The 21,101-nt window shown below is 36.3% G+C and overlaps 1 protein-coding gene and 1 long non-coding RNA gene across 2 annotated transcripts; one reads left to right on the plus strand and one right to left on the minus strand.

Annotated features, from left to right (window-relative positions):
• The first annotated feature begins 11,130 nt into the window (after positions 1-11,130).
• LOC127515255 (uncharacterized) lies at positions 11,131-13,778 on the plus strand. The gene is made up of 2 exons (XR_007930795.1): positions 11,131-11,380; positions 12,942-13,778. It is a non-coding gene; the product is annotated as an uncharacterized LOC127515255 (long non-coding RNA).
• Positions 13,779-13,995: 217 nt separating this feature from the next.
• cldn7a (claudin 7a) lies at positions 13,996-20,037 on the minus strand. The gene is made up of 4 exons (XM_051898687.1): positions 19,533-20,037; positions 16,565-16,729; positions 16,267-16,351; positions 13,996-14,959 (listed from the first exon to the last, which is right to left on the minus strand). The coding sequence occupies exons 1-4, from the start codon at positions 19,753-19,755 to the stop codon at positions 14,794-14,796; spliced, it is 639 nt and encodes a 212-aa protein (XP_051754647.1). The 5' UTR covers positions 19,756-20,037; the 3' UTR covers positions 13,996-14,793.
• Positions 20,038-21,101: the final 1,064 nt, after the last annotated feature.

The raw sequence follows: 21,101 nt of genomic DNA on the forward strand, positions 1-21,101 counted from the left end.
TGTAGTGATCATCTGCAAGCTATCAATGGTCAGCTAAACAACTAGCATATAGTGAATTATGAATAATGAATTTATGAATTCACTACGTTCGTGTTGTTTACATTATATGCACTTAGGCGCCTATTGCCAACAAAACAGACATTTGAAGCAATTTTACTCACCATCTGCGGTTCCGACTCATGACCGGGATCATTATCGCTGTGACCGCTCCATCTTTCAGTTTCAAACGATCTGTAAATCCTGCGTAGAACTGGGCCTTGTTTATAAAACCATAAGTGCCGATCCTGAGGGCTCGAGCAGCCACGGAAAAACATGCGATATTCTCCATTCATTTTAACCAATAGAAAAGTGATTGCAACTATCAGTTTCTATAGTTATTTTAATAACAAATGTCGAGAGCACATCAATGTATTGCGTGAGCACAAAACTCTCAGCTCCACTTAATGCTGGGTTCTTTGGGAAGCAAGGTTATCTTTCCCTCACAACCAAAAACACACTTCTTTGGTGACATTGTTGATTTCGTGAAGTCCTGTGACCTGTGCAGTGCTGCCGACTACTTCCATAAGGCCGAACGCGCGTTGATGGGCGTGCTCTTGCTCTCTCGCTCTGGTCAAATGTATGCGCGCCCTTCCGGGAGAACTGCCCATGCAAGGAATTCCGACCTTGTTGACATCACTCAGGCCCATACTCGAAAAAAAGACCCCGAATCCTGTAATGATTTGGAAGAGAATTTTTGGCACAGAAATACTCCATCATACGTCCAACTCATGTTTTGAAACTTTGGCCATGTTTAGCATGAGAATCCAACTCTTTAACAGTGTAAATAAGTCAGAATACATGAAATAGTGTTATATAATGTTTTTTGTGCAAGATTAATGGTAAGGGAGGTTTAGTATTGATTAATGTTTTGTTATGCTAATTTAGAAGAGTTTTTGTTAATGTGGGTTTTTGGAGAGTTACCATCGTGGTGACAAGAGGCGCATGTGGCTTGGTTTGAGAGCAGGTAAGTTACATGTTTTAAGTTTCTGTATTCATTCAGTAAGTCTTATACCATGCTATTGTTAACATGATAGCAAGTTTGCTTTTTCTGAATTAGTTTGTCATAGCTAGCAAAATATTGTATAGTTTTAGTGTACTCAAATATTTAAAGTTAAGAACAATAAAAGTCTTAAACTGAGTTTCTCATTCAACTTTTTTGAGTTATGACAACTTGTTAGGATTTACAGTGAAGTAACTCATTTGATATGCAAGAACTCAAAATAAAAAAGTTAATTAACAATCTTTTATGTTAATTTCTATCAAAATGTACGAGTTCGCTAACTCAGTACTTCAAGTTTGGAGCAATTAACATGCATGAGTACTACAAACTCAAAACTTGATAGTTCTGCTTACTTAAAATTGGGAACATCATAACTCAAAAAAATTGATGTAACTGATCATCTCAATTTTTTGAGTTAGCCCAACTTATTCGGGTTTACAGTGCATCTAAACTACGCTCTCAGCAGTTTGGATGGCGTTGGGATGTTTGTTAACAGTATATCACTGCAAAGCTATTTTCAAACTTTTTTTTACTTCTAAGCAAAGAACTTTGAGTATATCAGGGCATTGATTCACGTTCAGTCTCTTGTACATGACGTGTACAAGTGCGAGCATGAGCTATAAGTTTCTGGCTGCAGTTCACTTAATGGCCACCGGTGTCCTTAATAACAAGGGTTTCTGAATTCTACAAAGCCCCATTAAATTTTACTTCTAAAGCAAAAAAGACGTTAGTCTTTTGTGAAATCTTTAACAGCAAGTTGAAAAAATGAAGTGCTTTGTTATTGTATTTAGACACTTTTGTCTGATTATCTGAGATGACCTCATTCCATCCAGATGATTTCAAAAATTCATCCAATTTAAATGTCAAAAATCATTCAATACTTGCAGTTTGTCATAAAATAATAATAATAAAAAAGAAAGAAATCAGATCATGACTTTATGACTCCAGTCTAATATGACCAAGCTCTTTCTTTCTGCAACAAACAGATCTCTCATGTCACGCATATTGTAATGTACAATATGCAGTCACGGCGCACTGCTTTGTGTTGTGGGTGTTTGATTCCAGAAGAACATTCAGTTAGTTTGGTGTTGAGAAAAGATGCTTATCGCAGCCAATTCACTTGGTTTTGAAAGAGGGCCATAAGGGTGGAATGTAAGTGTATGTGTGGGCATCGGGTCATGTGTGTGGATGTTTGTGTGTGTGCATGTGTGGGTGCCTGTTTGTTTAAATGTTTTCATGCTTGCATAACCATTGTAAATCATATGTTGAATTCGAATAATACTTGCAGGCTTACGAACAGAAATTTTGTGCAATATAATAGTGCCACTATCATATGACAACATAACTGAATGAGGTTTTTGTTTCTTCACAGTATTTGAACATCTAAGACGTAGTTTAACCTCATTTAACGTCATTACACAAGTGATTTGATTTCACCTCACTGCCGTAATGATAACTTTCTCTTACAGCTGCATGCATGGCCAGCGACATCCGACACAGTCCAACAAGGGAAGACATGGGTCCTCCTGCGGCCCTATTTTTCTTAAAAACAAATAAAGGCAAGCACCAGAAAGCACAGCAACCTAGAAACACATACACAAGCAACCACTGAAGCAATTTTTAAGCAGATTGCAGTTAGCGTGAAATGATTTATTTTTATTTGCATGGCCATTAGTACAGTGAATAGAAACTCACAATCCATATCTCCCCAGCATTTCCAAACTTGCCATCCCGTTTTACTGTACCACTCTCAGGTGCAGGGGGATGCTGACTCTCCATAGTGACAGTAATACCTATGCCATTTTAATGTTAATATGCATTGGCTATTACAAACATTTATTGTATTCTATTTAACAAACTGAAACTTAACAATACCCTTTTTACTACTCTGGGATCTTTAATTACAGAGAAAATTCTGTGTCTACAGATCTGATTAAGCAGTAGCTTTTTTTTAATAAATGTAGACAAATTATTAATCATTAATCATTTTTAATCCCATAAAGGTTCGTGCAAAAACAAAAAGGAGCACACAAAATGCTTTATTAATCCAGCAGCTGTGACACTGAAAATAGTATAAACAACATCCATTCTGGTTACACTTTATTTCGATAGTGTTTTCATTCATCAGTATAATATATCAATTTATTTTAGGTGCTCATAAATACAAAAGCACAGACAATAATATGAGTATTAATTGCAATTTGATAATCAAATGTGTCTAATTGAATGATTATTGCTCTAACCCAGCAGCAGGTTAAGAAATGATCATGATAATGTATAAATAATAACAGTATTTCCTTGCAAAATACACTTATGAAAACAGTAATGTATTATTAATATAAATTATAAATAAGAAGACTATTGAACTTAAGTATTAAATAAACAAAACAAAAAAAATGCACTCTCATAGAAGAGTAATTTTTGTGTAACGTGCATTTTAGGTTTCATGAAAGTAAGTAATACCAAGAAATCTTCATGAAAACTGATATCATATTATCAGATTCTGCAATGCTGAGGGTGAAAATACTGAGCAGCAGATTTAAACCTCACATAGGTGATCTTTAGAAAGATCTTAGACCTCACGAGATTTGCTTTACAGATACAATAGTAAAAAATGTACTTTTAGGTCCAAACATAGTAGTTGAACCTAAGTGGGTCAAGTGACTTGTTAGAACATGCATAATTCTTCAAATAAAGTCTAAATCTGGCCAAAGAAAACTGTATTGGTATAAAGGCTGCTGTAAACAATGATGACCAGTGGAGATAGAGTATGGTATCTCATTCATTGTTATCATAACAAACAATAAGCACGTAATGATAACAGAAAAACATGTTTCAACAGTTTACATACTTTTATTGTGTTTTCAGATTCAGTAAAAATTATCACACTTATACCATTGTTTGTGATTATACTAAAGTAAGTTCATCGTAAAGACTTTAAATGTACATGTTGGGTATATATATTTGACAAATCATTCTGAGGCACTTTATAAAGCTGCCCACTTCCATCAGATCACAAAGGAATATTAGGAGAATTAGATTCTGGGCACATCCTCTGAATCATTTTCTTGGAGACTCCTTTAAAATCTGTGTAAAAGAGAAATTTTGTATAATGATTAGTTGTTATATTTTCCACAAATGCAATTATATGTTTTCATACAAAATTGTTTAACTTACATTTTTGGCGGTTCTGGCAAAGACAGTTGAGAATTTTGTTGTACTCAACAGCGGTTCTAGGATGCTGACTCTTTATACACTGTAGACTATTCTTATGATGAACTAAGAAGAGAGATTTGAATATTACATTAAAAGAGTGAAATACTTTTGTGGTCCATATTAATACTTTTAATACACAATACTTTGGCAAAAAGACTTATTTCTTACTTCTGCAGCCACAAACAGCAGATTGTTTCAAGGATCCCCTCTGTGAACAGACTGTGTGGAGACATGAGGTGACATTAGTCTCACATCAAAAGGATAAACATTGATATCAAAAACCACAACATTAAATGCTTAATGATTACATTACAGAATATAAGAGATGCAACTTATTCACTCAAATGTTAAAAAAAAATCTCTTATAGGATTAATATTAATGTGAAAACTAGTGGTGAAAGAAATGTACTTTTCCAGAAATTACCTGAGTTGTTGCACAGAATTGTGGTCAGAATCACCAAGGCAAACAGCAGGCAAATTGGTTTGGACATCTTCTCGCTAGTGCTGCTCCGGCTTATTGAAGGGGTATGACTTCTGCTCTCCTTTTATCCCCCGTGTAATGACTATGTCCCTTGTCCCCTTCTCACTTCATCCCCTTTTATACTCTGAGCAATTCATGAGGGTTTTAAGTTTAACAGTATAAATAAGTCTCAACATGTTCACCGTACATACCACAATTTTACCTGAATGAGAAAGAAGATATTGCTTGTTTACTTGTAATCTAAACAACATCACTCAAGAGAAAACATGTTAAATCTGATAAAGTTGATCCTGTCTGGTGGGATTGAATATCTAATATATCAGCACTGGAGTTGCTTAAGAGGTCAGAGCATCTGGTGTGAATCAGTAGTTTGTTCTCTTATAATGGAGTATGCTAGAAGTACAATTTATTTGGTCTATATGGCATAGACTGTCACATTAAGACTATCTAGGATTCAAAATTATTATTATTTTTGGCCACAAGTGGGGGAATGAATTGCAAACATTACTATCCATACATAATTCTTATCAGTTATGAAACTGCAAATGAAACATTGCACTAATCAAGATATTGTTCATATTTTACAGTTTCTCCCTTGTATATGTATGGCAAACTGTGCAGACCCTATCTTGATGTAATGTGATGATGTTAATGCGTAGCCAAGTAAAACTTGGACGAAGATTTACTGTTGTTCTTACATGTCATGTACAGCAAAAAATGTTATTTTTATAAACTTGCCAAATTTGCCATCAAATGTGTTTCTAACTAAACAAACCACATACAGGTGCATCTCAATAAAGTAGTGGAAAAGTTCATTTATTTCAGTAATTTAACTCAAATTGTGGAACTTGTGTATTAAATAAATTCAATGCACACAGACTGAAGTACTTTAAGTCTTTGGTTCTTTTAATTGTGATGATTTTGGCTCACATTTAACAAAAACCCACCAATTCACTATCTCAATAAATTAGAATACTTCAGATCAATAAAAAAGGGGATATTTTAAACACAGAAATGTCAGGCTTCTGAAAAGTATGTTCATTTCTATGCACTCAATACTTGGTTGGGCCTCCTTTTGCATGAATTACTGCATCAATGCGGCGTGGCATGGAGGCAATCAGCCTGTGGCACTGCTCAGGTGTAATGGATGCCCAGGTTGCTTTGATAGCGGCCTTCAGCTCATCTGCATTGTTAGGTCTGGTGTCTCGCATCTTCCTCTTGACAATACCCCATAGATTCTCTATGGGGTTCAGGTCAGGCGAGTTTGCTGGCCAATCAAGCACAGTAACACCATGGTCATTGAACCAGCTTTTGGTACCTTTGGCAGTGTGGGCAGGTGCCAAGTCCTGCTGGAAAATGAAATCAGCATCTCCATAAAACTTGTCAGCAGAAGGAAGCATGAAGTGCTCTAAAATTTCCTGGTAGATGGCTGCGTTGACTGTGGACTTCAGAAAACACAGTGGACCAACACCAGCAGAAGACATGGCAGCCCAAATCATCACTGACTGTGGAAACTTCACACTGGACTTCAAGCAACATGGTTTCTGTGCCTCTCCACTCTTCCTCTGGACTCTGGGACCTTGATTTCCAAATGAAATGCAAAATTTACTTTCATCTGAAAAGAGGACTTTGGACCACTGAGCAACAGTCCAGTTCTTTTTCTCCATAGCCCAGGTAAGACGCTTCTGACGTTGTCTTTGGTTCAGAAGTGGCTTGGTATGTGAAATGTGACAGTTGTGGCCCATTTCCTGAAGACGTCTGTGTGCGGTGGCTCTTGATGCACTGACTCCAGCTTCAGTCCACTCCTTTTGAAGCTCTCCTAAGTTCTTAAATCGGCTTCGCCTGACAATCTTCAAGCCTGCGGTCATTCCTTTCACTTGTACACCTTTTCCTACCACACTTTTTCCTTCCAGTCAACTTTCCATGAATATGCTTTGGTACAGCACTCTGCGCACAGCCAGCTCTTTCAGCAATGACCCTCTGTGGCTTACCCTCATTGTAGAGGGTCTTGATGATCATCTTCTGGACAACTGTCAAGTCAGCAGACTTCCCCATGACTGCTGCTGGGGTTACTGACCTAAACACCCAGTATTTATACCCTAAGAATGGTAATTTAATAGAACTTGAAATTAAATATTCTAATAATTTGAGATACTGATTTTTTTATTTTGATGAGCAGCAAGCTGTAATCATCAAAATGAAAACAAAAAAAGTCTAGAAATATTTTACTTGATGTCTAATAAATCTAGAATATATTTAAGTTTTAGTTTTTGAATTAAATTACAGAAAATAACTTTTTCATGATATTCTAAATTATTGAGATGCACCTGTATTATATTAGGTATTTCATAAAACAGTGATAAGTAAATATTTACTTACAATAACCTGAAAACATGTTTTCTCAGCTATGAAGAAAGTTTTTAACACACGAATGCTCAGCTTGTGAACATTCTGCACGGCAGGTTAGGACATTTTCCAAACGTTGAAGACCAGTGGGTGAAAAACTGCATTTACATGTTTTCTGGACATGTGCCTCTTTGACTACTATGGTATTCTTTGAAGCATGGTGTGAACATAATGGCACATGTACAGTAGAACAGTTAGAACAGTTGCACAACACGTCTATGAACAACACTTTGTTTTCAGAATGATTCACTGTTTTTTTTCCCCAGCTTTTCAGTTGAGTAAATGATTCAATGACTTATTCATAATGGATCCTGAACCAGTTTTTTTTTTCTAACGAATTGGTTGAATCAATGATTCAACTTTACTCATACAATGCCCTAAAAGTATTTACTCTTTTCATGACAAAAAGTATATACTTTTGAGTGTGTAGCAGAAAGCTTTGGGACATACTACTTCATCATAACTATCTAACGGACCGCTCTGTCAGTTACGTGCATTCTGTCATTGTATAAACTGCCCCGTCAATCATCTTGTCACAGTTAACATCCTCCGCATTTAGATTCAGTTAATTTCCTTCTGTATTGGAGAAATGAAGTAGCACATTGATCTAACAATAGCAGGTCTTTCATGCTGAAAACTCTCCTCATATGTTTGCATAATGATGCATTTAAAAGTTAATGACCAAACATTTGTAAACATTCACTGTTGTTGCAGATGAAATATAACACAGATAACATTAAATAAATATTTTTTTTCAGCAGGTTAGATATTGATTATTAATCACGCAAACCCCTTTGTCAAACCCTCTCTACCTCTAAACCATCAGTTTTGCATATCTGCCATGTTTTTAGTTTTTTTTAACACTTTTTATTCGTGTTTGTAGTTCTAATCGAATCCACGATCAATGTGCAATTGGTTGTGTGCAATATTAGCCGTTAGCATGTGCTTGGATCTGCATTTTGAATTTTCAACAGAAATAGTAAATGCGAAAGGGTATGCAAATTGGGATGCAGCATCAGTTTCGTTCATTTGTTTTGTTGTTAAATAAATCAATGTTGTGAAGGAATCTGTTGAATGAATGATTTAACAAGGCAGTCATAAAGAACGTCCCCTTGTCGCCACCTACTGGTGTAAGATGTAACCAGTGAAAAGATTCGCTTGACAATACCCGTCCCTGTTGAAAAAACCAGCATATGCTGGTTAGGTATGTTTTGAAGCATGGAAGCTGGTTTGAGATGGTTTACGCTCAGGACCAGCTAAGGACCAGCAAAGGACCAGCATAAACCAACTCAAACCTGCTTCCATGCTTCAAAACATACCTAACCAGCATATGCTGTTTTTTTCAACCGGGGTCAGCATAGTGACAGTTAGTTAGTCTGGAACAAACATAAAAAAGAGTGTAATAATAAAAACAGAGAAAAGTTCTACTTATATTAGGCATTCTTGGAATCAAATTCAAGGACTATTGTGGGCTATAGAGTCCGAGAACGTGACGTCAGCAACGCAATGCATTCTGGGACTTTGGGTCACCGACGGTACAGTAGAGACTGGGAAATAGTGGAGGTAGATGTTAAAATTTATATTATACAGTTAAAAACATATTAGAATGGTGAACGCTGGCTGTGTTATGAACTATCTGCATATACTGACCAGCGTGGAAAACGGATGTGAAATGGAGCGCCATTTTGTCCCATTTTCTAAAACGCTTAACGTGACTTAATGTAAGTAAACATCATAAACCATACTATGTACAGAAAAGCAGTTGAGCCCAGAATTTGAACGCGTTTAATTTCACTTTAAACGTTTTCCTCCCATATAAACTATGTACAACACAGCAGATGAGCCCAGAATATGAACAAAACGCGTCTTATTGCACGTTAAGTTTTCATCCATATAAAACCGTTATAAAGAAAACGCTTAACGTCGCTTAATGTAGCCTACTAAGTGATATTAAAAGATCAAATTCTGCACACACCAATTTTTCTGTATAGTATGCTTTATTAGTATAGTGTTTACTAAGTTTGGTCTTTAATGTCACAGTCCATTAAGCGTTTTCTTTATGGGGGGAAAATGCTTATGTGTAATTAAATGTGTTGCGTTCATATTCTGCGCTCATCTGCTTTTCTGTACATAGTATGCTTTATTAGTTTGGTGTTTACTAAGTTTTGTTTGTTTATAACACTGTCTTCGTAAATTAAGCCACGTTAAGCTTTTTCACGTTATGCGTTAGAATGTCCCTAATTTTCTGCCTTCCAGTTTAGAAACAACACAATGGTGAAAGTGAAACTCAATGAAAATAAACTTGACCAAAATGTGGCTTTGTCATTTGTATCTATTAGATTCATAATTTCTGATCCGCTTGAATATGTAAGTGCTCACACCATGAATAATGTACGAAAACACGTTTAGAAATGTTATTTGAGATATAGCTCGTTGCGATCACTCTCCGTGTTCATAAAGCAGCACTGCTTTGATTTATTGTTCAGCTTCTCTCAGTAAGAAATCATGTATTTGTTCCATTTAGGTCCAGTAAAACTTACTTGGTGTAGCGATTCCACAATATAATTAATTTCAGAGCTGCATTACAGAGGGTCATGCTGTTATGTTATCCCTTAATGCTTTAACATTAAAAAATCAGGGCGATATGATAATATGCTGGCTGAGATCAATCTATATTGTGTTTATTATTTTATCTGTTAGATATATCGGTGCCACTTAGTTATTAAAAACTACAATAGAGAAATCACTCCTGTGTGGTCCGATAGAAGGCGGCAGTCTGATTTCTATGCGTGTGTATATCGTGTCCTGGCTACACGACTGAGCGATCGAATGGACACAAGAGATTCAAATATTAGTCCATTTATTCTAAGCATGTGCAAGCAGCTCTCAAAAAAAATTAACGTAAATACAATCGTTTTGTAATCTGGTGATTTGTATTTGTTGTCATTGTACGCTCCTCAGCGTGACCTAAAACATGGCGGCGACTACCCAGAATGCAACGCACAGTGACGTAGTTTGCCAAGCTCTATTGGTGTATTGTATAAATAATGGTATTATCATCTGATAACATCAGATGGTATCGCCACACAACAGACATCCCAATTACTAGCAGTCTTGTGAAGATACTATATCACAATTAAAGCTGCCTGTTTTTAATATTTCACAAAGCTTAGCTAACAACATTTTAACCAGCTTGCCAAGCGCTAAGGAAATTGTTAAAATTGACGAATTTCTCATCACCTGTCTTTTGTTTCTTTCACTCCCCTTCCTGTAATGCGTTGGCAATAAGTAGCCTACAAGTACATCATGCTAATAAAGTAATTTAAATTCTTTCAAGACAGTGTCAATGGTAAAGTACGGGTGAAACATTCTCTAACGTCCAGTGTGGGTTCTCACGTATGTAGGTTACAGTTGGTGAGCCTACACACGGTGGGCGAACCGTCAATAACCACCTACCCGCGGTTCACAACGTGAGTTGCAGCGTTCGGGCCCTCCCTCGCAGTGACGCATACAGAAACGACCAAGGAAATCCCCAAGTGAGAGTTACGACAGACTCACCGCCGTAGATAGTAGGCAACTTCCGACTCGCGTTGAACACGGCGTACAAATCGACATAGAAACCAAATACGTGTAAACGGTGTCCACGCTTCGGACAAATACAAGGTAGGGATACGTTTCGTTGTTTTAAATTTGTTTAGGTTATATGTTTCATGTACAACTTAATGTAATGTAAGAGAAAGCTTTGTTGTTGACAGGCGTGAACATACTCAAGCTCATCCGGTGCATGCGAACAGTTTCTTCGTCACTTATGTGTATATGTAATCCGACTGTGTGTTTGATTTATTTCTAATATTGATGACTAGATTTCATTATTTAGGGGTTACTAGGTTGATCGCTTGATTTTGCCGTTTTTTTACCCTCCCCAGGTGTGGTAAACACAGCTTTGGAATCAGTTAAGGTGGATTGAGAAACATTCGTCGCCGTCGCGGAAGTGCACTGACAACCAACGACTTGCGGTCGTTTTTTTATGAATACACCGACCGAAGTACAACAGCAGGAGGTCATGTACGGCATGGCAGAGATGCCCGATCTCATACCACCGACAGGTGCTTTACAACCCAGTCCAGTACTCCCGTACGACCACGGACAGGCAGGGCGAAACAGATCAGACCTCCTGTCCGCCCCACGAAGAATGCAGCGAGCCCCCAAACTCGGACAGATCGGGCGGTCTACGAGAGGTGGGTGTGATTTTAGGCTGTGTTTTTATGTTAGCTTGACATGTAGTTACTTAGGTTAGATTTATTTATTTTTTAAAAAGTCCTTGACCCAAGACCAAAATTTCTTTTGTTGTTTTGTTTTTAAAATGGTCCACAGAGCCTCCTCAGCACTGCACATTTAGGATGTTTCTCTTATTTAATTCAGCTGAATGAACTCCTCAACTGGGTGTGTCAAATAAGAGAAAACATCCAAAATATGCAGTGCTTGGGAGTCTCCAGGAAAAGTTTAAAAGTCCCTGTTCTAAATGTTACATTCTCTAAAGCTTTCCAGCTACATCCCCTTAACTAACACAGCAACACCCTTGCAACTACGCAGGACACTCAATGAGCTGCTTATAAAATTCTAACTTTTTAAATCTATTTTAAAATTCCAAACAAATGTTAGATCTTGCCAACTACGCCAAGATGTTAGATCATGCTTCCAAGTCAGAAATGTCATATCTGATGCCGGATCCTGCCAGGAGATATTTGTCTTGTATTCGAAACCTGTTAACAGGAAGTTTTGTCTGGTTCCAAAAAACAATGTTTTGTCTGGTTCCAAAAAACAATGTTTTGTCTGGTTCCCAAAACCAATGTTTTGTCTGTTACCCAAGAAGTTGAGTGAGAAAGCCAGGGAAGAGCAGAAGAAGGAGACAAAGTAATAATGATAAAAATGAGCAGAGTTTATTGAATAATCTTAGCTGCATATGTTTCAATGCACAGACTTTGTCTGACCAGTACAAATTCAACAAGTGTTATGATACCAAAGCAAAAGCAATGGAAAATCTGCTTCACAACATCGTCCTGTGACGTTAAAAACCTCAAAATGGAGTCATTCTCTCACAGTGACATGAATGAATAATAATAATAAAATGATAAATGATGTCAGTCAAATAATAATAGTAACAAAAGACAACGGAGGTGTATGCTTTCTTGAAGTAACACACAGGTTATTGAGAATCCTTAGATCCTTCACAAGTAACATGTTCCCTTTTCTAGTCATTAAAAATAACTTTAAAGGGAAGTAATAATTGTGACTAATGGTGCATTCAAGTCATGTCGGAAAGATTGTATTTATGAGTCAAATGCACATGATGGACACCACAAAGTCGTAATTATGAGAGGGAAAAAAACTTTCTTTTATCCCAGAGTTTCTGAGTTGGGTCCGTGTCAGTGAGATAACATGTCAGGCGCAATGAATGCAGCGTCTGTAGATTTGTTAAAATGAATGAAATTACAATTTTTTTTTATTTACAATAAAACTTAGTACGTACAAAATACAATAGTATTGTACGATTACGATACAATATATAATGATTCAGAATAAAACTGAATAGAAATACACAAAGCAAAACACACACCTGATGCATTCTCTTTATTCATCACTCCTGTGAATTTTATGTATACGTCACTACCAGAGTGCACCTCACGACTTCCCAACATGTAAATACAAACTTCCCAGGAGCACTTGAACCCACTGTAACTTGTGATATTCACTTGTTTCCACTCTGTTGTCAAATGATTTCTTCTTTTGCCTTTACAGTGGTTATTGATGATGAGGACTTGGATGATATCATAAACAATAACAGAAGCTTCCCGGCATCTCAGAGAGTATCACCTGTTGCCTGATGCGTGACGGACTGTGCCAAAGCTGTTAGGAGGCCAGCACACCAACAGCAGGCTTACACAATTTAATCGAACTAAAATCTCCCTCTCACATGTTCTCACTTGTCGTCACCCTTCACTGTACAGCTTTTAAGGCTTTCGCCACTTCAAGATCAAACAAGAGAACTGTGGACTTTTTTTCCTGTTCACTTTATGCTTGCTCATCACTTAACTGATGTTGTGCTTCTGTAGCACTGAATGATCCTGTCTGGTGTCCTCTGTGTTGGATGTTTCATTTTTGAGGTCAAGATCTTGATGATCTCTAATGCAACAGGGCTATATTTATTAAATTTGCACTTTACTGCAGAATAAGAAAGCTAACCTCAGCAGGTTGGATTACTCATCTCCCAAAGAGGACATTTTCCTGTGAAACTTTGTTAACATGTAATGCGCCATTTGGTAAGACCTGTGGTTACCTCAGTAATCAAGGTCTACCTTGACATTTTTCTGAATGACAGTTCATTGTAAGGAGTTTTTTGTTAGGTCACTGTTTTTATGTGCCTGTTGATTTTAGTTTGAATTGAATCAAGTACAATCTTAAATGCATACTGACTGACGAAATTGTCTAAATTGATCTCACATGTTGGTCAAAGTACATTGCTCTTAAAAATGGCTTTGACTTCTAGATGTTTGCATGGAAATTAATGGATTTTTGTAAATTGTTTTGGGGGAGTGTGGTGGAATGGGAGTAATAAAGTATGCATGAGTAACTTTATTGACATTGTTAATGTTTGGGTAAGTTTTTCTTTTCAATTAAAAAACAAACAAAATTAAATTTCAGGATATTGCAGACTGGCATGATCTTTTCTATTAGATAAAATTTGGGGGGGAAAAAGAGTGAAATATTTTAATTTCCAGGTTTATGTTATCTATATTGAAATCTGGGATTTTTAAATATTTGTGTGTAATGCAGATTCACATTGGGAATGTCATTGTCCTTTTCAACCAAGCACACTTTATTGAAAATAAGCATGTAAAACAAATACATAAATGATATCTAACTAACACTGACATTATTAAGAAACATTTTTAAGTAAAAGATATTCAGAAGGACTCATGGATGGTAAAAATTAACATGATGTGGCATAACACAAGCCATGAGTTAATGTGTTAAGCAAATGAAAAAAAAAAAAAATGTTCAGGATCCTGCTGTACCATATGTAAAATACTGCAATTACATGAAATTACATAAGGGTGACTCAGATGAGTATTAATCATGTTAGCATTTCAGCTGCTGTTAGGATAAATACTCTAAAAGCAAATCAACAAAAGCAAATCTTAAAAATCTTCCTCCATTTTGGACGACACCTGCTCACTGTGTTGGTTATAGTGCTCCCTAGTGGACACTTTGGAAACGCCAACATATATGAGCCACTATCCAAGTTTCTTTTCTTTCACATAGAGAAAACAACCTAGTTGTTTACTTCATTGGAACACTGAGGTCTTCAAAGCAGGCTGTGAGTATTTTTACTGGCACTAGATTTCTACAATCCTCCATGTCAAAACTCCCAGAGAGCTTGTAAATGTATTATCTATTTTGTTTTTACTTTAACTTTTGGACAACTGGTTGCCCTTTTTATTATGGGACATTAGACAGTTTGTAAACTGCTTTCTTTCTCAGTTTCAGCATTTTAACCTCATTTCCTTCGAGTTCATTATTCTGTTGAAGAAATTCTTCACCTTATGAAGTTGCTGCAGTGCAGTGTCTGTCCAGTGAGAGGCAGTCTTGGTCACACATACTCTTTGTTGCTGCTGTTGGCAGAGCGTGCAGAGTTACTTTTAGGATATTTTGACACTTGTTTACTTCGACTGCAGGAGGCAGCCAACATGGCTCCACCGAGAACATCAAGAAATGACCCAGCCCAAGCAATGAAAATAGCTGCTCCAAACTCAAACCTAATGTTAAAGAATAAAGAGAAAAGGGAGATATTATGACAATGATAAATTATTTGAAATAAACTGATCTAGATTACAGTACATGAATGTGAAGTAGAGCTGCACAATTCTGGATGAATTAAGAATCATGAATTTTTTTTATTATTATCATTATTATTAAAATAGAGATCACAATTCTGAATAGACGACGATAACAATATATGCTAGAGGTTCTGACAAAATGTTAATTGCTGCAGTTTAATTATAAAAATGTTTAATTCATTTGAAAAATTTTTTTTTTTTTTTTTATAAAGAAATCGGTTTGAATGAATGATTCAATGATCCACTCATAAATACTTCACTTGTTTCATTACTGGATGAATCAGCATTTCTGAACAAATCTCTTGAATGAATGATTAAATTACAAAAACATTTAACAGTTACTTGTCGCCACCTACTGGTGTAATGATGTAACTGATTACTGATCAAGTTACTTTCAAAAGATGATTTACTATTTATATATACACAGTGTATATATATATATATATATATATATACATATACATATACACACACACACACACACACACACACACACACACACACACACACATTATTCATCCTAATTGTGTAGATTTCTAGAACACATTAACCTTTAGACCGATTTTCACTTTTGTCTGACCAAAAACGAGTTCACTCTCTAACAGTAGGTGGCGCTTATGGAACAGCAGAAATATATAGCGGTTACCCTTGTGAACAAAGTATCATTGAACACTACTTTTTTAGGCATTATACTGAGGTAGTATGTCATCGAAACTTTTCTAAAGACAGTCGGTTCCCTTCAGAGATACATGGGGTCTTTCACTGTTCTTTTTATATGAGAACAATACAACAGAAGATGATGGCGGTAAGGAATAAATAACAAAACTACAAGACAACAGAACTAGACTACAGTGAGGACAAATACGACAAACAGAGAATGTACACATCAACATGTACTAATTTATCTGAACAAGTACAAAACACAAAACAGTTGACTCATTTTTTTTGGTACAAATGAAACCTCATATATTTACTATGCAATTGCATTCTAGGGTGTTTCTTATCCCTGTTCCTGGATTCTCCCCAACACTGCAGATTTTGGATGTTTCCATAATCGAAATACATCTAATTCATCTAATCAACACTAGCAGAATTGCTCCAAGAACTGAAATGGGTGTGTCAGATAAGAGAGAGACATCCAAATGTGTCTTTTTGGGTGACATCCAGGAACAGAGTTGGGACACTCTGCTCCAGAAATTGTGCAAAGTAAAATTCCTTGTGCTCACTTGGTGTTCACTGGAGTGAAGGGGTTGTAGAAGGCTCGGATCACATTGTGGGCAAACCACGAGCAGGCGACAACTGCGCAGAGGGCTGTAGGAACAAATAACAGAAATTGTTTCAAAGACAGATCTTTCTTTCTTTGACAATATCTTCAAAGCATTAGCTACCCTGTTTTCTGTGATGTTCACTGACCCCGAGACTGAGCTGAGACTGATGTTATATAAGAGAAGTTCAAAGATTTTTTGCTGTAAACAGTTAGTGTGAACAGTCTGCCTCAGTATTCTCACTCACACGTACACTCACCTCCCACAAGCAGTATGATGCCTCCCGTCACAGCCGTGCGAGACTTGCGAACGTTGTCATCGGCTCCGCAAGTGGTACATTTCATGCCCATGCAGGCCACACCAAGACCGGCAATGGACACAATAATACCCACTATCATCAAAGCACGGGTCGCTTGAAGATCACCTGCAGAAGGACGGTAGAGAAGGACAGAATATCAAACATACTATTGTGAGCTTATACACTAAAACTGGATGTTGAGATTTTAACAACTGTCAGTCACGAAAATGGCCAAACCATCAGGAAATACCTGTCAAATAAATCAGTTTAATATTATAAATAATAATGATAATAATAATGTAATATTATAGGCTACAAGTATTATTATTTTTATTATTTATAATATTAAATATAACAAAAATTAAATTAAACTGTACACAAATTGTGAGATTCTACTCCAAAACGGGATGCTGAGATCTTCACAACTAAGGAAATAGCTGTTAAATAAACCAGTTTAATATTATGAATAATAATAATAATGACAATAATAACTAAAATACTTTATTTTGGTAATCTAAATGATTACTTAGTAAACATTATAAATAACAATACTAATGACAATAATAACAACTTAATATTTTACATTAAATTATACAAAAACCACTATTATTAAGAATATTAAATATAACAAAAAATGGCCAAGCCACCAGGAAATAACTGTTAAATAAATAACAATAATAATGACAGTTAACAACTTAAATTTTACTTCAGTAAATTATTACTTTGTTAATATTATAAATAATAATAATAATGACAATAATAACTTAATATTATACAAGAAATTTAAAAAATACTTGATATTAAATGATTATTATTTATAATATTAAAAATAACAAAAATGGCCACACCACTAGAAAATATCTGTTAAATAAATCAGTGTAATATTACAAATAGTAATAACGACATTGATAACTTAATATTATACAATAAATTATAAAAATATTTATTTAATATATTAAATTATTATTATTTATAATATTAAATATAACAAACCACCAGGAAATAGAATAAAATAAAATAATTTCTATATTTTAATATTATATATCATGATAATGATATATAATTAATATTAGGTTATGATTATTTATAGTATCAAATTATAACTTAATTAAAATTATTGCTATGCAGTTGCTAAAGTCATTCAGTCATTTGTATGAGCATTAGCAATAGTGATGCTTGCACATCCCACAACTAATTATCCACTGTCCATATACGGTTAAAAAGGATGCCAATGAAAACTGCCTGTATAAAATCTATCACTTATGCAATGCAGCTGAAAGAGTGAGCAAGTAGCCATTCCAACAAGAACCAGTCTGCGCCAGAGCATTCCTGTACATGTGCACACAAAACCCACCAAGCGAAGAGGGGAGAAAAGAAAGTGCGAGGGGCAGGGGTGCAAACTGTAGTGAAGTGGAAGAATTATTCCTCTCCTTTATTCATTAAAACACAATAAGGCATCTCTTGCCAGGCACAGAAAACAGTCAGCTGTGGAATTCAGAGGGTCACCCTTAATCCTCCTGTTTTCTCTCTAGTTTTTTTGCCTTTTGCTCCTCCCTCCATCCTAATTCAACCTGCTGTCAGGTGCAGTTCCAGCTGGTTTCAACTGGAAGTGTCCCACAGCTTTCTCAGAAATGACCCCTGAGGTTCTGCACGGAGCCCCTCAGTAAATACATCAATTCAAGGAGTGAACCGCAAGAACTAAATCACATTTTTGGACAGTCTATGTTAATCTGTAGAGTGTTTCTGCAAACTGGGACGTGAGGTTGTGGTTTCCCCTCCCAGTCCTTGGGGAATCCATGCAGGGGGAGAATGTTTCTGTAACAGCCCTAAACTGAAACACTCAATTGAATGAAACTCATAATTCATTACTGGTAGTTGGGTGTGTTAATAAAAATACTGTGGCAGCTATAGGAACAATGGGTTGCATTTTTCCAGGAGAAGCACAGGCTGCTTTCACCATGGCTACCTGTCCTGCCTGGTTACATTACAGGAATACAGTAGATTCAAACTCCCACTGACGAGGCCAGCATCCGTTAATCAAGCGCTGGCTGGGAATGGCACCAGTGTTTATTTGAGTGTGTGTGTGAAGAGTTGGAAACTATGGTTTGATATGCCAGAGAATTCCAATAAACACCTACAGTATAGATTTACACTATAGGGCAGGCCCCTTGATTTGTTAGGAAATCAATATGTGTGATGTGTTTTGACCACTGGAAATTTCTACACTTAAATTGATATTTATTAATTTCCAATCACCTGGTTGACTACATGTGGATCTTCAGCCTATTATAAGTAATATACAAAATAGATAAAAAAAAAAAAAAAGGGAACATTAATACAGCAATAATTAATGGAAAATTAATGTGTGTGTATAAAATCATATGATCAATAAGTCATGGCAACATTTTTTTTATATATTACTTTAACATCAAAATAATGTAAGCAATTTCAATTTTTTTATATTATACGATACGAGATTCAACTCGATTTTTTTAAAGTTAGTTTAATATAGTTTAAGTACAAATGGCTTGTAGCTACAGACAAATTGAGTAAACTTAAATTTGTTTTAACAGTGTGTGTGTGTGAACTTGTTTTGGCTATACTTGTGAGGACCAAATGTCCTCACTTATATTGTGAAATACTTTCACAACCCACTAGTGAGGACGTTTGACTGGTTTTTATTTAAATCTAAAGTGTTTTGCACATGTTTCTGTGGTGGGTAGGTTTAGGAGTAGGGGTTGGGTTAGGTGATAGAAAATATCACTGACCTGATATAAAATCAATGGAAGTCTATCCAATGTCCTCACTAAGATAGCAAAACAAACGTGTGTTTGTGTGTGACATGCGACAGACAGCCAGATATACAGAGAGACGGGTGGACGGACAAACAGACAGATATATAATTGTAGGATAACATGGTTTAACTCACTGTCTAAGTGTAGAATGGAATCGTAGATTTTGCACTGAAGCTGTCCGGTGCTCTGAAACGCGCAGGACATCCACAGTCCCTGGTAAGTAGCCACTGCCGTGATAATACTGTCCCCCACGTACGCGGACATCTTCCACTGCGGGAGGATGGTGCCCACGATCAGTCCAATGATGCCGACCAGAGAGAGACCAAATCCAAGCAACTGAACACCCGAGTTTGCCATTTTTTTTTTTACTTAATGGCAAGCTGACTTGGCAATAAACTTGACTCGGTGACCGCTGCCGCACCTGTTAGCCTACTCTCTGAAGAACCTAAACTCAAACTAATGAATTTGAGAAAATGTAGGCTACTCAACTCGCCAAGACAAAAACTAGCAGTCACTCACTCACTCAGCTAGCGGTGTTTGTTTATACCTCGACACTGATGTCAACTGTAGTCAAAGTGTTGCGTACAATGCAGATGCCGAAGTGTAGACTCGAGGGATGAGCCTAATGAGGGGGTAACGGCTGGCTGGCGCGCGATGCCCGGTGTGCCATGCCTGTGATGTCGTGACGTCACACCACATAGAATCACTCGCATCTTCTTCACTTAAGTTTTAAAACTTTGTTACTCTACACAAAATTTCGGGTAGCAAACTAGATGAAGTTTATTTTCTCTATAACATATTTTTCAATCAAGAGAAGTGTCTTTAATATGAAAGCCCGCTTCCGTCACATAAGAAACAACAACATCACTGTTTTCTGCAGAACTGTTATAGGCTATATGTCATGAAATGAACTAATTATTAAAGGTGCAATGTGTAAATTTGAGAAGGATCCTTGACAGAAATGCAATATAATAGACCAGGTACAGTTGGTACAGGGGTACATTTGAAACACCTTAAATAACTTTAGTGCGCAACAAGTCTGATCTGTGATATTTGCTTGCGTATTAGCGCCCTCTTCGATCGTGGGAAATTTGAAGTACATGCGCTTCTCCAGTCCGAAGATATCGGCGAAAGTTTTTTTTTTTTTTTTTTTCTAAGGTAAGTTTTTCACTTTACCACGTCCCTTCCACATTGAATAGCTTCTCATCCTTACATGACTGTTAGAGTTAACTTACATTTTCGTAAACCTTAACCTGTGCTCTAAAAACTGACATATTGGTCAGCGGGGTACAGTTGAGACACACTGTATCAAATGTACCCGCACTAAAATCCTAAACTGCGACACATGCAGTTTAGTTGCACGATGTAAGATCACAAGTTAATAGATTTGATCGGTTTTATTATTGCTGTTTGCAATTGTTCAATGTTTGTTACTGTTACTCAACTTTTCAACTGTTACTATTAAAATGATGAACTGAAATTAAATATTGTATGGCTGTTTGCCATTACTGTACGATGTTTTACAAATTAACTACTTTTAACTAAACAAATAATCAAATAAAGTACTGAATGGAAATAAAAACTGTTGAATTCTCATTTTTAAAGGTATTTTACATTTGGATTGGTTAGGCAGCTTTCCAGCATTAAGGCTGGGTGTCTCAGCTGTACCCGACATGTGTACAGTTGGAACAAAAAAGCTTATT

This window comes from Ctenopharyngodon idella, chromosome 7, assembly GCF_019924925.1.
Source record: "Ctenopharyngodon idella isolate HZGC_01 chromosome 7, HZGC01, whole genome shotgun sequence".
Taxonomy (NCBI): Eukaryota; Metazoa; Chordata; class Actinopteri; order Cypriniformes; family Xenocyprididae; genus Ctenopharyngodon; species Ctenopharyngodon idella.